Genomic DNA, 22,814 nt, shown 5'->3' with positions numbered 1-22,814 from the left:
ATACTGCCCTACAAGAAAATCACTCTGTCCCCAGAAAAATAATATACAGTGCGCCCTGTATGAGGGAGAAAATAATCCTAAACTCTTCCTAACATGCTAGCTTTATATGTTCAGGATGTGGTTTTGTTTTGCTTTTTGTTTAATTGATGTGGTGTGGTGTTGTTTGCCTTCAAGACATTTTAGACTTGTGGCAACCCTAAGGTGATCCTATCACAGGGTTTGCTTGGCAAGTTTCTTCACGGGGGGTTTGCCATTGCTATCATCTGAGACTAAGAGACTGTGACTTGCCCAGGGTCACCCAGTGGGTATCCATGGCAAGATACAATGCAGTACAAGCTTTGACTTTGATTCCACTGTGCGCGTACACACACACACACACACACACACACACTGAACCCCCTAGTGCAGAGGGAATACTCTTTACTCTGGATGAAATTGTTTTTGTTTGTTTGTTTTGGTCTGGATTGTTTCATTCACAATCCTGTCTTTAGTCCTGAATCCACAGCTCCGTTCCCCATCCTCCAATTTCTATCCAAATGAAGCTTCACATCAGTAGTCTTCCTACTATTATATATTTTTCCAGTGATATATTTCACTGTATTACAGTGGCAGAAACTCATTATTTTTCTTAGTGTATTAATGTTGCTCACCAATATATGAGAACAAATAAGTTTTCCTAACTCCCTCAATTTAATAGGTTATCATTTGTAGGATTTTTTTTTTAAAAAAAGCTAAATTTGTAGTTTATTTTCTACTGCCAGTTGAGACTTATAAAGGACTTTAAATTATCACTGCTGTGATTCTCTCTATTTGATTCCTCTAGTGCTATTGGTCCTGCATGTACAACAAGGGAAGGAAAACAAATAAAGTCTTGAATGTTTATGAGTTACAGATCTTTGATACATGCCTTTGAAATTTGCTTTGGTCGCTCATCTTCATGGATTATACCCCAGTATTCTTTTACATATTGCACATTTACAAGATGCATCACATAGGAAGTCGCTGATGTCTGTTCATTTTGTTCCTGTTGAAGAATTTTACTGGAAAAATCTTCAACTGCAATTGTTATGCAGTGTGCAACTGAAGAAGACAAGTCTTTAAATGCATTTCTCCAGCCAAACTCTAGTATGGTAGACTAGAATACAGAAAGCATAAAACAAAAACTTAACAAATATTGCTATTTTAATCACCATCATCATCATCATCAATATCAACAACAACACCAATGCGATTTTAGGCTACATCAATAGAAGTATAGTCTCTACATCAGGGGAAGTAATAGTGCCACTCTTTGGTCAATCTGCTTTGGTCAGGCCCTACCTGGAATACTGTGTACAGTTTTGGGCATCACAATTGAAAATCTGGAAAGTGTCCAAAGGAGGGTGACTAAAATGATGAAGGGTCTTGAAACCATGCCCTATGAGGAAAGGCTTAGGTTGCTGGGGATGTTTAGCCTAGAGAAGAGAAGGTTAAGAGGTGATATGATAGCCCTGTTTAAATATTTGAAGGGATGTCATATTGAGGAGGAAGAAAACTTGTTTTCTGCTGCTCCAGAGAAGAGGACCTGGAACAATGGATGCAAGCTACAGGAAAAAGAGATTCTACCTCAACATTAGGAGGAACTTCCTGACAGTAAGGGCTGTTCGACAGTGGAACACACTCCCTCGGAGTGTGGTGGAGTTTCCCTCCTTGGAGGTCTTTAAAAAGAAGCTAGATGGACATCTGTTGGATATACTTTGATTGAGAGTTCCTGCATGGCATGGCAGACTGGATGGCTCTTGTGGTCTCTTCCAAGTATAGGATTCTATGATTCTGTGTCATCAGCAGTAGATAAACTGAACAGGAATAGCAGGTATGTGACAGAGCCAGAGGAGTGCAGCATCTCTGCATGAATGGTATGTAAGAGGCTGGTGTAGTCACGTTTATCCTGCACTCTGGCCATGGCTATCATAAATATATTGTCACAGAGGGGAGTGTTTTCAGATTCAAACAATTTTTTAGGCTTTGTGTGGACAACCTCCAGAAGACATATTGTAATATCAAGGAGGTGCAGTGGCCTGTCATTGTTCTCCTCCATGCCACCAGAATATTTGATTTTCCTAAATCATGTGTCTTGTTTATTTGCCAACCTATTAAGCTGCTGGGTGCCCCAGGGAAATAGCAGTGGAGTGGACCTATAAGATAAAATGTGGTTGGGAAAACATAGTGAAAAATTTAAACACTTAGAAGAGATAATAGCCAATTTAGACAAAGAGATAACATATAGCTGGGAAAGCACAAGGAGGAATCTAAACACTTAGAAAGCAGCTGATCTAGCGTAAGAAACATAACATGTGGCTGCGAAAGCACAGGGAAAAAAGAAATAGCACTTGACCTAGACTAAGAGACATAACAGCAACTGGTACAGCATAAGAAGGAATTTAAAGATAGCAGATTTTGAAGTGGTGTTCGGTCCATGGCTAACACCTGTGAAAACAACTTCCTAATTGATGTCCTGTAGGGAGTATGATAGAGGAGTGATACGATCTCCGAGAAACCTATAAAACTCCTAAGAAACTGACACAAGGTCAGAGTTTCAGCTCGGACCTTAAGGCTGAAGTATGATTTGGGAATGCTTTGATTGAGAGTTCCTGAATGGCAGGGGGTTGGGCTGGATGGCCCTTGTGGTCTCTTCCAACTCTACAATTCTATCATTTTAAGTGCTGTGCCTCTTGATGGCTACAGAACAGGTCCACTTCACTGCTATTTCCCTGGGGCACCCAGCAGCTTAATAGATATGTTTACTTGGTATGATTTATGCATATTCATCTGTACATCTGTACATCTTACTAGGTGTATAATAAATCATGAAGCTTAGGGGGAATAGCTAATACCCCAGAGGACAGGATCAAGATTCAAAATGACCTGAATAGACTAGAAAGCTGGGCCAAAGCTAACAAAATGAAATTCAACACAGAGAAATGTAAGGTATTGCACTTAGGGCGGAAAAATAAAATGCACAGATATAGGATGGGTGACACCTGATGAATGAAACTACGTGTGAAAGGGATCTAGGAGTCCAAGTAGACCACAGGTTGAACATGAGTGAACAGTGTGATGCGGCAGCTAAAAAGGCCAATGCTATTTTAGGCTGCATCAATAGAAGTATAGTGTCTAGATCAAGAGAAGTAATAGTGCCACTGTATTCTGCTTTGGTCAGGCCCCACCTAGAATATTGTGTCCAGTTCTGGGCGCCACAATTCAAAAAGGACATTGAGAAACTGGAGCGTGTCCAAAGGAGGGCGACAAAAATGGTGAAGGGTCTGGAGACCATGCCCTATGAGGAACGACTTAGGGAGCTGGGGATGTTTAGCCTGGAGAAAAGAAGGTTAAGAGGTGATATGATAGCCCTGTTTAAATATTTGAAAGGATGTCATATTGAGGAGGGAGCAAGCTTGTTTTCTGCTGCTCCAGAGAACAGGACCCGGAACAATGGATGCAAGCTACAGGAAAAAGAGATTCTACCTCAACATTAGGAGGAACTTCCTGACAGTAAGGGCTGTTCGACAGTGGAATGCACTTCCTCGGAAGGTGATAGAGTCTCCTTCCTTGGAGGTCTTTAAACAGAGGCTGGATGGCCATCTGTCAGGGATGCTTTGATTTGGATTTCCTGCATGGCAGGGGGTTGGACTGGATGGCCCTAGTGGTCTCTTCCAACTCTATGATTCTATGATTCTATGATTATGCAACTACAATGGGGTTTTTGTATTGCTTCTGAATCAAAGAAAAGAATATCCTTTCATTTGACAAGACAGGCCTGTCTTGAGAGGAGGGGAATTTCTGGGTTAAACCATCAAAAGAAAATGTCTGAAGTGACAAAATATTTATTCCAATTAATATTTACCTCATACATAACCCCTTGATCTGAAAGATTCAGGAGCAAGTTTCAGCTAAAATATCCTTCTTCTTGAAAAGGAAAGGGAGACAAGAGAAAGAGATGAATCTATCTGGAATAATTTTCAGATCTAGAATGTAGATTTTTTGAACAAACCTAGTGACTCAGTGGTTAAATGCCAGTACTGTAGCCAGTCACTTACAAACCGCAAGGATGTGAGTTCAATCCCAGCAAGGGGCTTAGGGTCAACTCAGCCTTGCATCCTTCCCAGGTCACTAAAATGAGTGCCCAGCTTGATGGGAGCAATTAGCTTACAGTTGTAAAGTGCTTAGAGACTGCTCAGTGCGGTATGAAGTGGTATATTAATGAAGCTGCTACAGCTGCTGTGACTACAGTATTTTAGGAAAGTAACATAAAGCTTGTCTGTTTATACAAGCACTTCAGTATCTTTCTGCTCACTTTATTAGTCATGGGTGTTTTTGTAAGGAGGCTGTTACAGACATTATGTAGATATTATTCTTGTCATTTTAAGATTTTGCTATGATTTGTATTGATTATGAACACAAATGGATATTTTTTTAAAAAATCATTTAAGAAATTATGGTCAAAACAAAACAAACAAACATACACAGGACAGGATCCAAAGAAATGCATAGGTACTTCTAGACAACAAAAGAAATGTTATGTTTCCCCAAATAGATATTTTTTAAAAATTAATCCTTCATCCCTGGCATAGTGTCAGAGTTGAGCAGGGTAAACAAGTAAGGTTCCTCAAGAATCAGTGATCTATTTAATGTTAAAATAACCTAAGTCTCCTCATTTATTGTTATGTGCCTTCAAAGCATTTCTGACTTAAGGCGACCTTAAGGCAAACCTTACACAGAGTTTTCTTGGCAATATTTGTTTAGAGAAGGTTTGCCCATGCCTTTCTCTGAGGCTGAGAGGGTATAACTTGCCCATGATAACTCAGTAGATTTACATGACCAAGCAGGGATTAAAAATCTGGTTTCCCAGAGTCATCTCTCAAATCACTATACCACACTGGCTCTCAAGTCTCTTCCGTATGTTATGTTATGTATGTATTATGTTTTTCTCTATCTACCTCTAGGAATCTTGACCCATAGCATGAATGATCTGATTCACTCACGGGCATTTATTTTTCTTTATCAAACCATATTAAACAGTTGTGCTTAATAACTCTTACTCAACACACTTCTTTTAACAATGTGATAGAACTATCAAGTTTTATTTGGCTTTTATGTTCAAATTAATGCATTAATTTTTATCAGATATAGTTCAATCGTTTTAGAGTGCAAAATGTTTTACTATTGACCAAAGGTGAGAGAAGGCTCCCACAATTTCCTCCACATAATAGCGGGAGCATCACTTTGATGTGCACTAATTGTAGAAAGTGTTGTTGTTTCTTGTCATTCCAACCACAAGAAACAGACAGAAGACACTTTTATAAGTAAAATATAAGAAGTATTAAATAGACCTGTGAAAAGTGGTTATTACAAATTCCAGTAGTGAACTCATGCAAAAATAGTTAATAGGTTTCAATATATTTATTTAAAAAATCTTATGAAAATGTGCAACAGTAATTAAAAATATACACAATAACATTCCTAAAGGTTTTCATATTCTTTGTCTTTTGATAGTAACTTTTTACTTCCAATAGTGGCATTAAAAATCATTTAGCAACCATTCACAAATGTTTATATGTGGCTTTTTCTTCTAAGTTAATAATAAGACTGAAATTATTAACATCCAGGTATAAGAGATTCATAATTAATATGTTAAACAGGACCTTATCTATTCTGGTGGCACTGGAAATACATATCCCACAGTGATGGATGTTTTTAATTTTGATTTTAGTTACCTTTTTTACTTGAAGTAACTGGTCTGGAAGGGCACTGATTTCATTCGTTCTACTTTCGCCTGTTAAAAGCTCACCACTAGCTTTCTTCAGAACTCCTGCATAGCATGATAAATGGGATCAAAGCTAAGATTAATCCTGTGGAAAACATACTGCACTATCTTCTGATATAGCAATATATTCTATAGACACATTCAGCAGCTTGTACCAGAACACTAAAAATACAAAGTAAAATTCAGAATGCAAATAATATTTCTTTTACAAGATCCACAGCATATTTTTTGCATTTTCTGAGTCCTGATTAAAATGCAAGAGCTTTAATTCATTACCATGTAAAAACAGAAATTTATCTCCCACATGGCCTTCATGACTCCTTCACCTTTCAGATGTTTACACCCTTTTACTTACACTTACCTAAAGAAAAGAGCTGGGCTTGTGTAGAAAGGGTTTATATTTTCAATCTTCTGTTAATCCAGAAGAACATGTATTTTTTTAATAAAATCCAACAAATGTAATTTTTTCCATTTTGAAAGGAATCCAGATACTGGTGACTTAAATTGCATATAACCTAGAAAAACCAGGGCCATAAAGCCCTGCAGTACTTAGAATTACTTACAAATCTAGATAAAATGACACCGTCACTATTATAATGTAGTAGTAAAACATATTCATTTGTTGCTGTATATGCTGAAAAACAACAACTAAAATGATCCAAGGGACTGTGCCAAAAACTTAGGTGCTTTTTTTCTTCTTTTGGCTAAAACAATGTGTACTAATCATGGCGAAAAGGTCTTTTGAAAAAAGAATTATTATTTGTAAGTAAAGAAGAAATATCTTCAAACATTTTGCTCAGAAGGAACTTTAATTTCTTATGTTATTCCAAGGAAGGTCTAGCAAGCTAATGAAAATAAACTCTTGGCTTCTGTGTTTTGAACCTAAATTCCATATCCTTATCATCCTACTTCTTAAAAATAATCTTTATTAGAGAAGCTGCTGCTGCTGCTATTTTTGGGATCCACATACAGAGAAAACCTTATGTCTATCCAGCTTCAAACGCTACCCATTTACAAAGACTTTGTAAATCTGATTGTTTTATTCTTTTATAGTGCTTTCTAGAGATTTATATGAAGTAACAGATTTCTTCTTAATCTGTGAAGGAAAAACCTTTGCAAATCTTTCTAGTCCCCTGAGGCAAAGCTTGAAAACCTAAGGCCTTGACAAGTTTGCCCAGAGTGGTTTCAAAGAGCTCCACTGGAAAAAGCTTTTCTTGGCACTCATTATCAGATCTGTCTAAAGTTCACCTTTCTTGCTGAAATGGGGGAAAAGAGGTGAGAGGAAGATGAAAAGTTTGTTAGATGTTTTTGAAAATCTCAACAAGACACTTCTGAAAGACCAAAGGAAAAAGAAAGCACACCAGAAGGGCAGAAGGAGAATATAATTTGACCAAACATTCTTCCTTCTAAATAAGGATGTTCTGCTATATCCATGGCTGCTGCTATGTTCCAGGTTCCATCAAAGGATAACTTATCCTGTGATAATGACTGTACTAGGTATGTCTCAGCATTCTACTAATTTAACTGTAGGACAAATCAAGGAGAATAGAACAGTGGGAATGGACAAAGACCAGGCAAAAGAAAAGGTTCATTCTTCTCACTGCCACTAGGGGAAAAAAACCTAATTCACCATTCATACCTTGTTCAATTTTCTGAACATTCTAGAAAAAAGGAGAGAGAGAGAAGAAAAGAAATCAGAGTGTACAACTCTTTCCTTACAAGTCCCAAATCTTTGCAGACAATAACAAATGTGACAGGCTTACATGACTGGTACTTCATTCATGGTGGCTGGAAAGAAGGTTAGAAATATTTTCATCTGTATTTATTCATTTATTTTTATTTATTTACTCTATTGATATGCCATCTTTCTCCTGCGATTTGTTAGAATCAAATTGTCATTGGGATAAGAAGTTATCACGCTTTGAGTTTTAATCTATGTTTTTAAAAAGTTCATCATGTTTGCATATACTGTATGTAACCAAAGATGACTTTCAGACTGCATTTATTTGAATATTATTCACATATTTGTTTCATTTTGATACTTGATAGATCAATATGCAAACAGCTGATGTTGAAAAGAGCTTCTATTTGGGAGCATAAAAAATAAAATGTAGAAAGAAAAATAATCTTACTGAAACTAAGTTTTTTTAAAAAATTATGACTCTTCTGAATAAAGCAATATGCTTTCCAACAACAGAGCTAAAACTGATTGAATTCCCAAGCAGTCAAAATGAATTACAAAAAGTCTAGATCACTTCAGCATGCTTTCTATGTATATTTTCTGATAGCGTTCATATTTTTCTACTGTATCCCTTGGTGCTATTGTGTGCCATGGGATTATAATCAGAGAGCATCAGTGGGCAGTACTTCCTTGAGTTGTAACTTCTATTTTAAGCCAAGTAAATTGGCCCTCATAGGTTTCCATTGTACTGACTGCAAAAGAACTTGTCTTGATGGCAGCTAGAAGTAGCGTGAACTATGTATCTCTCTTTTCTTCACAGTTCTTTTTTTTGGGTTCACAAGCAATCTCCTACCAAAAGCAGAATCTGCAGAAGAGACTACATCCAAGTGATAATGCTATGAAAACGTATGAAGAGAAGCCCAGGTGGCCACCTTGCAAATTTCCAATGTGGAAGCCTTCGACCTCTCCGCCCAAGCAGCAGTTATAGTCCTAGTGTAATGAGCTTTACAAACCCTGGGAGCCACTTTACCCTTAACTACATACGCCTTCCTAATACAGTTCCTTAACCATCTAGCTAAGGAACTCTTAGAAGCCATTTGACCCCTCTTAAGACCCCCTAAGAGTACAAACAATCTGTCAGAAGATCTAAAATCTTTGATTTTTCTGAGATAAACCCTAAGTGTTCTTCTCACATCCAATTTATGCAGCCATTGCTCTTTGTCATTGCTGGGCCTGGGGAAAAATGATGGCCAAGAAACCTCCTGGTTATAGCTAAAACTTAGATACCACATTGGCAAAAATAAAATATGTAGAACTTCGCAACAAACTACTTTATTTTTGGTAGAGTTTTACAAACAATCTGTACATGACTAAAGGCTCTGTAAGAAATACTGAGCAATGAATGCTTAAACTTATTGTGCTAATGCTCACTTTTCTCTTTTTTGTTAACTAGCATGTCTTCAAGACAGGGCTAATAAAGACCTCATGGGGGAAGGGAAAAGGTGCAGGGCTTTGATCAATTCCATGATGAAAAAATCAAACCCACAGATAAACTATTTCCTGCTGTCTTTTAAAAACGATGCAGTTCTATGAACACCAATATAGTAATGCCACTCAAAGTTCTCTATACATGCACTACTGTATTGCTTCCAGAATGATCAGCAGCTTAGGAACACGTCTAATAATGGCTATCATGATGTTTCTTTCTTCCCCCCTAAAACATATAGGTCATTTCCTTCTGAAACACACTTTCAACCTAAAAGCAGGGTCCAATGGGGATGTTCCATTAGTGGATCTGGTTCAATCAGCAAAGCTAGGACAGAGGCAATTGCTACAGTCCTCAGTGCATCTTCAAAACCTGCTCTGTATTGCTGAAAAACCTTCTGGAGTAGATTTTCAGGAGGCATAGAAGAGGGCAGGGTGAAAGTAATGTGGAAAAAGATCCATTGTAGTTAGTAATGGGCATACATTACCACAACAGTGGATTGTGGTTCATATCTCCCTACTCTGGCTAACTGGCTAGTTAAAATATGGTTAATTTTTATTTTGGTCAGATTATATTAGAAGTTTATGTTAATTCTATTCATTATGTATAGCTTAAGATCAAGCTTATATTCATCATATTCATTATTTTAAAAGTGTTGTGAATGAGAAATAAATACTTCAGTTGACTTTGAAATATACTAGAAATACATTCTACAGAATTGATAAAAACCATGCTGTTTCCCCACAATTATTCTATCTGCTGAATTTCTACAAAATAATTGTTTTGAAGGAAAAATAAAGTTAAGTATAAATGTATATCACCTTGAACATTTTTGCTCTCAGAAAAACATGGTAATAACAGCATTTCTGAAGACAGTTCTTCAACTTTTTCTTCCATCAACAAAAAACGGTTTATAAGCCGGGAAAGACACCTGAGTTGATGTAGTGTCAAACAGAAGTTTCTCCCTTTTCTGGAATATTCCTGAGCAGCTGAAAAATAAGTGTGAGCAGTTAGTTTTGAACAATATGTGAGGTTACATATAGAACTGTACCTTCAAAATGGGTATATTATCAACATTGTTTTAAAAAATGTATACATAGAGAAAATTTGTACAATGGTAGGTCTCTATAAAGGAAACAGCTTTAAACATGTTTCCATGATTGTAAAAAGGGGCTGCGTTTAAAGGGATTCAACAAAACTAACAGGGAGTCTTGTGGAATGTGAAAGAGTAACAAGTATTATTGGATATAAGCTTTCATGGAGTACATTGCACTTGCATAATAAGAAGCTATTTCTTAGGCACCAACTTCATAGCACTTGAGTAACCAGCAAACTCTTTTTTGGAGTAACAGAACAGCATGGTTGCTGTTCTTGGAAGAAGATTCCATCCTGTTTCTTGGTCCAGAACGTAGTGCTGACTATTTATCAGATTAATGAGAGTTACCTTATGATGTGCAATAGTATTTCTATTTTGTCACAGATACTAGTGAGCATCTTAGCATCTGTCTATCAATCTACTGGAAGAAATTATCTGAACTCATAGAGTATATTATCAAAATGGTGTAGATATGTGATTTTTTTTCCATTTTCAAAAGATGTAGGAAAAGGATTGTCTTCAAGTAGTATTTGGAATTCCCTGACTAGATTGAAAGTGAATCTAGACAAGCAGACTTTATAATAATAAATAGATGCAGTAATCTAGCAAGTGGATTGCCTGTTCTAGCATTTCCATTAAGAATCCAATCTATAACCAGTGAGTGCTCCTAAAGGCTCAGTTGATAGCTATGTGAATAGTACCTTTTGTCAGCAACATTTGATGAATAGCATCTGATCCCTTTCAGAGGGCTCAGATCCAGCAACTGTAGTCCATTACTATGCAACCTTAAAGAACAACTAGAGAAGTACATTCTGTGAGTAGTCACATCTGGAAATAGTTCAGAAACTATAAGTGTGATGGCTCCACTCTTCACCAGACAGGTCACTGAGATATACAAACTCTGATTTTTCAATCTACTGACTACCCATTTTTTGTTGCAACTTAATGTATTACTTATTACTCTCATGGCAATGTATGATCCCTGGGCCCAGCATTCCTAAGGAGTAGGTAGAGTCATGTTCTGGGATTGAAAGATGGGCTTTATGAACTATTAAAAGATAAATTCTTAATTTAGTGAGAATGTTTTTGTCTTGAATTTTGCAATCACATTTTTAGAGTCACTTTGAACTTCCATCCATCATGAAAGGTACATTTTTACAATTTAAGAAAAGCAATAGCAATAGCAGCTCCATTTATATACCACTTCATACCACCTAAGCAGTCTCTAAGCGATTTACAACTGTAAACTAATTGCCCCCAACAAGCTGGGTACTCATTTTAGCAAGGATGCAGGCCTGAGTCGAGCCTGGCTGGTATTAAGCTCACCACCATATGGTTTGTGAGTGAATGGCTGCAGTACAGGCATTTAACCACTGCACCACCAGGGCTCTGCAGCATAATTTATTCTCACTGTATACTATAAGGACAGAGAATGTAAAGCTAATAAGCAATTTATACAGGCCATTTTACAAGCCACATTTCCTGCTGGTATCTGGGAGTTGGCTTTCCGCAAAAACTAACAAATGAAAACAAGGTTAAACACATTAACAGGTTCAAATGTGGATTTCAACAAAGAACTGAACGCTGATGTCTCTTTTGGTTAGCCACTCAAATGGTAAAGAAAAGAGTAGTATTATACTTTCTCCAATCCTGACTCCACTATGCCAACTGTCTGTCCATCTGGGTCCTCTACCTACTTGCCTCTCACATGTTCTTCCTATCTTTCCATTCATATATCTTTTTGCCTACTGTTTGTCTCCTTAGCTTGGATTCTATCTCTAAACTACCCTTCCTTGTGCTAATTTATATGAAATGGCTTCTTTGATTTGCTTTGGTCCTTCTATGGGCTCTGTCTCAGATTTCATTCTTGAGTCTGGTCTCACTCACATTCCAACACCAAGTGAGAGCTACTTTCAATCCATCAGTGTTTTTACTGGTGATAGCACACTTTCTCATATTTTTACTGAAAATCAGCCAAAAATCTTGGAAGAGTAAATTGCTGGCTGTGTGGTTTTTCTTAACCCACAGAGGTTGCTCCAGATCCTTCAAGACGAGCTTCTTCTCTTGCACACCCAGCAGGACAAAACAAGTTCAACTGACATTCTATGGAAGAGTTATCCTTCTACTGTCCTGGACTGGAAGAGCAGAAGAACCTTTCTTTGTTTTGACAAAGAAGCTGGTTAGGCATGCTGAACCTTCTTATTGCCATCTAATTTGCACTGTTGTCTTCAAATGATAATTGAAACCTCTATGGATTTTGACGAGAAGAGACATATGGCTTTGGGGTTTCAGTAATCTACAGTTTCCTGGTACTTCAGGTAAGTGTTGTTTATTTAAATTGTAATTAGTTCCAATAATCCATACTCAAACCTTGGTTTCAGCAGATGACCAGGTTCAAATGTAACATATCTGACTGCATGACATGCATATGGGCACAAGAGTTGTTCTTGTGCACACTAGCCCTCCCATTCAACCCTCCTTAGGTTCTATGACATCCTGCTGCTACACAGTAGCTATCTGGAAAACAAAACAATGGCTCAAAGAATGGAAATGTTCAGGATATATTTCAACCACTAAGACAGAGGGGGTTAGGCTTTGTAGTAACCATCAGACCAGTGGCATAACTAGGATTGGGTTCAGGTGATATGGTAACTCATGGTGTCACCTCTTGCATGGTCACCTCCTGCCATACCACACCATACAGAATTCGTAGTAATGTTTTTGTACTAATGCCACTCATACATTCCCATATATCACTGAATGAAATGGTAACAGTTGTGAAATAAACAACTAGAAAAATTAAAATTATACGTATCTTTAAATTACAGTATCATAAGCACAGCCTGAATGTAAGTTGTTTAAGAAAATTTTAAATGTGTAATTTAAAAAAAAAGCCTGAGACCTCTCCTTTCTGTATCCACTGACCTTCACCCCACTCAAACCTTCCACTGAGCTTCAGGTGAATGTAATAGTCCATTTCAGCCAAAAGGCAAATATTTGGGGAGTAAAGGTATCACCTCCCTTTGGGTGTCACCTCATGTTGTCTGTAATCCCTTAATGGCTCCCCTGCATCAGACTATTAAATTGATTTCACATGCAATTAAAGTAATCTCTTATTCTGTTTAATGAAAAATGGGATAACTCAGGGGAACCAAGGTGGCTCACAGATAAAATAGACATATAACTCTATGTTACTACCTGAAAATAAAATAGACTTAGAAAGGGCTACTGATGAAAGTTAAAGAGAGCACAAAACTCTTAACTGATCAAAAACTAAAGAAAAGAGCACAAAAACAGCTGAATATTAAGGAAAAAAAATAATGGCCACAAACTATTTACATAAGTTTAAAGTGATTGATAAAGACAGCATCAAGCAATATTTCACCCCAAAATTGGAAAACATACTACCTTTACTGGTTATATATGAAGACTGTATTTGACATCTCTTTGTATGAAGATCTATTAGGACTGTGGGCAATTTAAGCTTTATGTTTTATGGATCTTCTCCCATATTGTTATTTATAGGTTTGGACTATGTAGTTTTAATTTGAATAATTTATTATTTTATTATTTTTATATCTTTTAAAATGTGTTATATATACAGTAGGGTTGCCATAATTGTCCACTAAAACCTGGGACAAAATGTAGGACAAAATCTAGATCAAAGTGTAGGACAACTGCAGGACAAAACTCAGCCCAAAATGTAGGCCATTTAAGGTCCTCAATTTTTCTTAAATGTCCTAGATTTTGGGCTGAGTTTTGTCCTGCAGTTGTCCTACAGTTTGATCTAGATTTTGTATACCAGAGAGAGAGAGAGAGAGAGAGAGAGCTTATATCCCAACTGTCTGTTTTGAAGTTAGCATAAAGCCAGCCAAAAATGCAGCAGTTTACTCCCCCTACTACCTCTCTAGCACAACAGGCACCGCTCAATCATGCCTAGGCCCATAAGCAGATGAAAGGCGACCCTTCCATTGCAAGTGTCATCACCCTGGTCTCGGATGAAGAGAAGAAGAGGCAGGCACAGCTCCTCCATGTCTAGGCCCCAAAGCAGATGAACGGGTCTCTCACCACCCCACATGTCTCTGCCCTGGCCTGAGGGAGAGAGAGAAGAATTGGCTGCATGTGCTGGACTTAATCCTCTCCCCCACTGCCATCCCCCTTTCCTTATGTGTCTTATTTAGATTGTAAGCCTGAGGGCAGGGAACTGTCAAATTAACAATTTGAAAACCACTCTGAGAGCTGTAGAGTCACTAGGATTGATGTCACCTGGTGCGGTAATTCATGGTGTCACGCCTCCCATCAACTTCCTCCCATACCATACCATACCAAAACCATACACCATACCATACTATACCCTTAGTAATGCCGTTTGTACCAATGATACTCATAAATGTAATAAATAAATAAATGTATATCGCTTAATGTAATGGTAATAGTTAGCAATAGCAAGTACACTGCTATATTGGTTATCAGTTAACTAGCACTCCCTAAGCGGTTTACAATGTGTAAGCCAACAGTAAGCAAATAGATGTGACATAAACATCTAGCAAAATTAAAATTATACCTTTAAATTACAATGTCATACACACAGCCTAATTGTATTTACATGTACATAGTTTCATGTGGCTAAAGTGAAAATTTGGTAAGACATGATGGTTTTTAAAAACATTAAAATTAAAAACCAATGCAGAGGCCTCTCCATTGTCCTCCCACTGAGCCTTGCCCCACTCAAACCGCCACTTCTGCTCAGCTCCAGTGTTTTAAAGGGATGCAGGCAAATGCCACAGACCATTTCTGCCAAAAGGCAGATGTTTGGAGAGCAGTGGTGTCATCTCCCCTCAGGGTGTCACCTGGTGTGGCCCACACCCCCTAGTGATGCCCTGTCTGAGTGCCTTTGTGACTATGTATAAATACTCTAAATAAATAAATGAATAAATTTTAGACACAGAAATGGGGGGGGGGGGGGAGATTCTATACCTTGACTGAGTCAGTCAAAATGATGATTATAATGAAGAAATCAGACAAAGGCTAAGACACCGAAAGGCAACTATGAAGGAATCACATAAGATATACACTCATCTGTAAGTCTAAAAATCTATGCCCAAAAATTGACCCCCAAATCCCAGGTTGACTTATTTACGGGTCACTATGGTAAAGTTAAGACGGATCTCTTCCGACGAGCATACCCACTTGACTCTATGCGATACATGGATCCTCTTTTTGATTAGGATCGGAATACCTTACACTGTCGCTTTCAATAATGTGTTTTTAATGGTTAAACTGTTTAATTGTTATATGTTTTTATATTTCATTGACCAGATTTATAATCATATACAGTGCGCCCGCTTGGGAAGGGAAACAAAAGCGCTTGGGGAGGGAAACATTATTTCCTATGGGGTTCGAGCATAGGCGGATTTTCCTTTACGTGGGAGGATCCAGAACGGATCTCCCACGTAAGGAGAGGGCCCACTGTATTTATACTAGGTTGTAATCCCGTCCTGATCTACCCAGGAGAGGTGGGAAAATATTAATAAAATTTATATTATTTTTTATTTTAATGTGATAACAGCTCTTTCAGATTTCCCCATGCGGTGAGGAGAGGAGTTTAGCAAGAAACAAGCAGAAATAGTCCTGGGTGACTGATTGATATTGCTGTTTGTTTAAGAGTCCCCCTCCTGCCCACACATCTAGCTGAAATGAAGGCTAAAATGATGAAGCAAAAAGCCTCAATGAAAATCTCTCTTGCCATATGCACATATACGCACACTGAAGGAGCCTCCTAGTTTTACCCTCGACCTATCTGTTGGTCATGGCAAAATCCATAATTGTGGCCAAAACCTGACCTCGACTTATACATGAGGCCAACTATGAGTATATATAGTACCTCAGTTGTAAAGATATATCAATAAATACCAAAATCAGAATTATCTGACATAGTATTTCTGATTTTTATATAGGGTTGTGAAAGCTGGACAGTGAAGAAAGATGACAGGAATTGAATAAATGCATTTGAAATGTGGTGCTGGACGACAGTTTTATGGATACCATGAAATTAAAACAAGAAAAATACATGTGTCATTTGTTGTTGCTATTATGTGCCTTCGAGCTGCTTCTGATTTATGGCGACCCTAAGGCAACCCTATTACGGGATCTTTTTGGTAAGATTTGTTCAGAGATGGTTTGCCATTGCCTTCCCTTGAGGCTGAGAACACATGACTTACACAAGGTCACCCAGTGGGTTTCATGGCCGAGCTGGGAATCAAACCTTTGTCTCCAGAGTTATAGCCCAACACTCATACCACTATGCCAAGTGCAAATCAAATTTGAACTTTCACTAGAAGCCAAAATGGCTAAACTCAGGTACTGTATTTGGACATATCATGAAATAGTGTGACTCATTGGAAAAGATGATAATACTGGAAAAAGTGGAAGGCAGTAGAGGAGGAAAACCTTATTACACATGGAGTGATTCAATAAAGAAAAGCATGACTCCAAGTTTGCAAGATGTGAACCATGGCTAGATGTCTTGGAGGTCTCTCATTTACAAGGTCACCATAAGTCAAAGCCAACTTGAGAGTGAACAGCAACAAATACTGCTGGTTTTGCTGTAAAACTCTGACACAGCTACTCAACTGAGATCTGTGAAAGGTATTTTTCTGATTAATACATATAAATATACTTATTTCCAGTCCAATGCAGCAGACCTGTTTATCTCTTTTTCACACTCACACATTTTTCAATACTTCAATATGTCTCTTCTCATTCTCCTTTTCCTCCCCTCCCCTCCCCTTTCCTGACCTTGTACTGTTGGACCTCTATTCCTTGCATCTGCCAGCTGCACCGCCTCCATCTCTACTTGCATCTTGCCTCCTCTTGTGCCATGTTTCCCTCCTTTGTATTTTCTGCTGCAGCTTCTACCCTCTCCCTTTCCTCCATTAACTGCCTCACTTTGTGTTGCTGTCTGCCCTCTAAAGAAGCAGTGGCTGCTGAAAGCTACCAGTGCTGTAATAAATAAGGAACAGGTAAGCAAGAAGGCAGGTTAAGGTGCCTCTGATGCCTGCACAAAGAGGGAGGCAAAGTGAGATGAGAAAGAAGATAAAACAAACGGAAGAGAGGATAATATCAATTGAGGGTTAGACTTTTTTTCCTCCACATCAGAAAGTGGGAAAACCCAAGCTGCCCCTCCCTCAAATGGAAGTTGCATAACAGGAAGTTCGATAACAATGTATAATATTGCTATGCCAAGTCATGGAAAAGCAAATCCACAAAAACAACAGATTCTGTGGCCCTAAAAGCTAACAACTGTATTTGTAGTGCAAAGTTTACAAATAGTTCTGCAAAACAGCCCTGTACTAGACTTTTTCTCAAAAAACAGGCTTTCCTTCAAAACAATTAACACTGGAACTGGAAAGTGGAATTGAGAAAAGATTGTTTGTTGTTATTTTTTTAATGAAAGTTTGCAATCTGGGCCAGTTGTCCAAACATGCACCAGGTGGCATGTCTAGAATCTGGATAAAACCTGACCAATTTGGTTACATAACAACCCCACCATAGTGAACATGCCTTAGTAACATTGCATTTGGATGAACATATGGGTTGTATGTGGGAAAGCTTTGAGAAAATGTTCAGAATCTTCAACTGGCCCAAAGAGTTGGAGCCACAATGATGACTGAGGCTGGTTACAAGTGGCACACAATTCCCTTATCAAAACATCTGCAGCATCTATCATTCTGTTTCTCAGCACAAAGTATTGATTATTATCTGTGATACCCTAAATGGTTTGACTTCAGATTATTTGAAGGACTGTATTTTCCCGCACGAGTCTACCTGGGCTCTGAGAACCTCAGGTGATGCTATCCTGTTTGTTTTACCACCCTCATAGTTATGCCTCTGGGGAATGTGAGAGAGCATTTTTGGTGCTTCTAGGTTCTAGAACACCCTTTCCTCAGGAAGCTACACTGGCCCCTAAGCAAAGATATTCCTTTCCAATAGGTTTCTGGGAATTGACTGTTTTCAAAGAAAGGGTTTTTAATAGTGTGCTGTACTGCTTTTTAGAAACTTTTCTAATTGATATTTTAATTATATTTAATATTACACAAGTTTAATCCCCTCTTAATAATAACCTTTTGTGTGTTCTTATATTTTGCTTATTTTGAAGCTGTGCACTGCCTTGAATCCATTTTGAATAATATCAAAATGGATATTTGATCCGAAGGGAGAAGCAGGAAATATAAATAATTTTTACTACTATTTTTAATAATAATAATAATAGAAAATCAACGGCAGTAATTTTTAATACACTGGGTTTTAAGAAAATTACTTTAAAATCTCCTTCATTATTACACAGTAGCATTTTTTCTCAGGGATTAGATATGAATATGTAATATAATATGTTCAAATCACAAAGTTATAATTATGGTACTGAATTACACACCTAGAAAGCTAAAAAATGTTCACTAGCAAATCCCTTTGACCTTGCTAATGTCTGTTCCTTGTTAATCTAAGGCAAACATTGTTTGTAGATTGCATTTGTTATAAAATATGAAAAAAGAAAGTAAATCCCCTAACAGTTGTTATTGATTCCAGCTTTTACGGACTGAGATTTAAGTGCCATTTACAAAACAGAACAGATGCAGATGTTGACAAAAAGGTAAACAATTGTTGCATGGCTTACTGCCAGACTCTGAGCCAATATATTAAACTCCAAGTGAAGCACATTTCCCAATGGATTGCACTTATTGCCACTTCATTTCCTATGTGCACTGTCTCTCTATTGCTGTGCCTGACAGTAAGCTATTTCCAGTTCTTTTGTGACCCCTGAGGCCTAGTGCTACCTCACACAGCCATTAGCGAAGGGAATTGCATGTGCCTGACACGGCCTGAAACCAATTATTTGATATTTTCTTCAGAATGATGGCCAACTCTGTTGGGAATGAGCAATCATGAAATAATTTACCTCCTGATTTAATTTTTTCCTGCACAAATTAGTTGTAGTCTGAGCTAGCTATACACAGCTGCCAATAACACCTCTATGTCTTATCAAGATTATACTTGAAATGATGAAAGAGGGAGGGGTGAATGGAATAGATTGGGGAAACCTGCCTTAAGAAGGCATTGACAAGTTTATCAGATATACTGATCACATGAACTCTCTATTGATTGAAAATGACAGTACCATAAAGAACTGTCAGTGCACCAGGGGAAACCATATGGATGTGATCCATTAACAAAGTGTCTTAAGCATTTTTAAACACTGGTCTGCTTTTCAGTTTTCTGTTCTTCTATTAAAACTAAGTGATATGAGAATATCTCTTGGTGATAAGGAAATAAGAAATACAAATAAAGCCACACATGCAGGCATCCTAGGATCTGAAGTTTAAATATTTAAGTTGCTCTCAAATGTGAAAAAAATGTACATTTTGCTACAATAAATTCCAAGTATGCATTTCTGTGTTCAACACTTCTTCATCACATAGAAACCACAAAACTGCAAGTAGGGATTTCTTTTTCTCTAAAGAGAGAAACCTTTACAAATGTCTAAGTTGCTATGAACAATGGAGAAACCAAAGCAGAGATAACAAAACCTGTAGAAAGAGGAACACTCATCATAAAGCACTCAGAAACCATGTTCCATAAGCCTGATCCAACTCTAAAAATATGGGCTGGGATCCAAAGAACAGTACAATTAGTTCCACATGCCCAAGGGGGCTTTGAGCATGTGTTTCTTGAACAGCAGCTGCCATGCCACATGGCAAACCACTTTTGAAGCTAAGGGGTATTTCAAAAGGAGATACTGATTTAACATGGGTCTGCTACTGAAATAAAAGAAGTCAAAAGTCCCACTGGGCACGCCTTTCAAAAAGGCTAATGGAAAGAAATACAAACTATTAAGTCTTCTAGAGTCCTCTGCTGTCACTCAGGAACAATATTTCAGTTTAAAAGCAAAATGATGGGCAGACCACATCTGTGATATGTAGCTGTATGTTTTGTCTAGTTTGACCTATTCCACAGTGTGGATTAACATACAGAATCACAAATATTAAGACTGAACTTTATAGTTCCCAGTTATGCTAGTACAGTGGTACCCCGGGATACGAAAGCACCGCCTTACGAAATTCCCGGGATACGAAAAAATCCCATAGGAAAAAACTGTTCCGGGTTACGTTTTTTTTTTCGGCTTACGAAAAAAATTTTTGGTGCTTTTCGGCGCTATTTCGCACGAAATCGCGGCTTTTAGCGCTAGCGCCTATGGCTTTTTCGGGTTGCGAAATCTTTCGGGTTACGAAGGGCTCCGCGGAACGGATTAATTTCGTAACCCGGGGTACCACTGTATTGGATTGCAAAGAAAGTGTCTTTGTTGTGATGCAAATTGATGTTAGACTTTGAAAATCTCCCAGTTGCCACATGGCCAGAAGGAGGAGATGCCAGCCTGCAAGATATGCCCCTTCATACCATCTTAACAAAGAAGAGAAACAGCAAAATGCAGGGCTATGACTAACATCTTCCTTTTTTTCTCCTGTTTGGTTTGTAACACATTGCCTGATGAAGAAGACAGTATATTGTACTTTTTGGTTGGCCAATGTTTTGTCCCAAGAGCGATGCTATGGACTTTGTGTGTAGTAAGGCCTCTGGCTCTTGGGATCGCAGCCAGAACAAAAGACTTGTCCACAAATTTCTTAAGTTTTAAAGGTTTTACTGGTTATAAGCACAAATAACATGAAACTGATTTCTTCTCTCTCAATAGTCCTTCCTAAATACCTTGCTCTCTTCTTGGTGGATTCTATCTTTCTTCTTCTGAGGACTATCTTTCTTCTTTTGTGGACTTATGTTTTTGTCAAAGGAAAATACTCTCTCCAGATCTGACTTGGCTGAAATCTTACTACACAACGAAACTAGCTAGAGGGAGACAGTAAGAGACCCTGGGATTTCCCACAATCCTTGTCTTTCTTAAAGCTATAGATCTGTATTTCCCCTTCTAAACTAATACATAGAAAAGCTAATATAATCTCAACTAAATATATGTCTCATGAGCATCAAAGATGCTCTGGAGGCATGACAGCCAATAAAGGTATCACTGTTTGGTGGATTTTTGAATGGATAGACAATACATATAATATGTCATTTTCATTTTCAAAACAAGAAAAAACCCTGATATGTGAAATGCAACTACATTCCTCTTCCCAAATTTGGATCAGAACCACAAAGGTCATCCACTTTGTTTCCCTGAGAGGTAAGTTGTCATTACCACCAACAATATGGCCCTACCCAGCATTTGGCTAAAGTAAGAGAAAATGAAATGCAATCACACATGTCATATATATCATCTAGCTTAATACATCCTCAATATATTATTATTATTATTATTATTATTATTATTATTACATTTATTTGTATTGCATCATGGGCTTTACATAGCACTTTACAGAGGAGAGAAAACAATCCAAAATAGAAATAAAAGCCTGCCTACGGTGTTCAATGTAAAACCACAAACAAGATGATGAAATTAATAAAAAATAATAAAATATTATTATAACAAAGTTAAAACAATACTATAAAAGTGTAAATTAATACAAATAATATGTCATGAAAATATACAGTAATAAAATCAAGAAAAAAGTTGGAAGGCTTCCCTGAATAGAATAGTCTTTAATTTAAACTTAAAGTAGTCTAAAGAAGTGGTGGTTTGCAAATTAATGGGAAGGAGTTTCCAAAAGTAGGGAGCAGCATCCGAGTAGGAGCAAAGAAAATCCTTGGCTGAATCAACAGTCCTGAACCACTAGAGCACAGAGAGCAAACAGGAAGATAGAGGGAACCAAGTGCTGACAAGTAGGTGGGGGCGAAGCTGTGAAGGGCTTTGAAAGTTAGTAATAAGAGTTTATAACGGATTCTAAATGGGATTGGGAGCCAGTGAAGGGACTACAACAGTGGAGTGACATGATCATAATGGCAGGCAGAAAAAATCCTAGCAGCAGAGTATCGCACAGAAGCCAAGGGGGCAAGATGGGAAAGAGGAAGCTCAGTTAGTAAAGAATTACAGTAATCCAGGCGAGAAATGACCAATGCGTGAACCATTGGTTCTTAGCAGTAAAAACTGAAAGAAAGGCCTGAGTCTTGCTAGATTATAAAGAAAGAAACGACATGACTTTGCCATGGCCTGAATTTGAGGAACTAATGAAAGGGCAGAGTCGAAAATGAAACCAAGACTACATGCTTCCTTCACTGGTTGAATGTTAGTACCACTAACTGTGATTGAAAATAAATAATGCAGAGTTGACTTTGGTGAGAAAACAAGTAGCTCGGTCTTGTCCATATTGAGCTCAAGGCGCCGATGGAGCATCCAAGCAGAAATAGCATAGACATGATGACACTCGCTGTTCAACAACCAGAGAGAGTTCCAGAGTGGAGAAATACAGTTAAATAAATAATAAATAAATAAGACTTATTTCTATCCTGCTTTTTGTTAAAAACAATCAAAGCGTCTTACAAGAGTTAAAATACATCCATATATACAAAATATCCCCACTTAAAAGGCAATTAAACAGTATAGAATTTAAAATTACATAACAATTAAAACCAATAAAAGTGGCAGAGTCATAATATATATGGGGGGGGGGGCAATCACCACATGGCCGAGTAGTTTATTCTGGAAAGGCCTGTCAGAAGAAATCCGTCTTGATAGCTTTCTTGAAGCTGTCTAAGTTGGTGATTTGACGGATCTTGTCTGGCAGGCCGTTCCACAGGCTGGGAG

The 22,814-nt window shown here is 37.8% G+C and overlaps 1 protein-coding gene across 14 annotated transcripts in view; it reads right to left on the bottom strand.

The window, feature by feature from the left end:
- The window catches only part of KIAA0825 (KIAA0825 ortholog), a 258,455-nt gene that overhangs the window by 179,344 nt on the left and 56,297 nt on the right, over positions 1-22,814 (bottom strand). For 12 of the 14 annotated variants that reach the window (XR_016277504.1, XM_089493054.1, XM_089493079.1 and 9 more), the window contains 3 exons: positions 9,792-9,959; positions 5,754-5,848; positions 908-1,135 (listed from right to left, as the gene is read on the bottom strand). Coding sequence is in view for 13 of the 14 variants with exons in the window: in XM_089493054.1 (XP_089349180.1) it covers positions 908-1,135; positions 5,754-5,848; positions 9,792-9,959 (491 nt within the window). In the remaining variant the exon portion in view is untranslated. Of the gene's footprint in view, positions 1-907; positions 1,136-3,883; positions 3,946-5,753; positions 5,849-9,791; positions 9,960-22,814 lie in introns of those variants that run through there. The other 2 variants (XM_089493152.1, XM_089493119.1) reach the window with 2 other exon arrangements.

Source organism: Sceloporus occidentalis, unplaced genomic scaffold (genome assembly GCF_023333645.1).
Source record: "Sceloporus occidentalis isolate IW3139 unplaced genomic scaffold, rSceOcc1.0.p SCAF_1, whole genome shotgun sequence".
NCBI classification, from domain to species: domain Eukaryota; kingdom Metazoa; phylum Chordata; class Lepidosauria; order Squamata; family Phrynosomatidae; genus Sceloporus; species Sceloporus occidentalis.
This window is presented reverse-complemented; position numbering and strand designations above follow the sequence as displayed.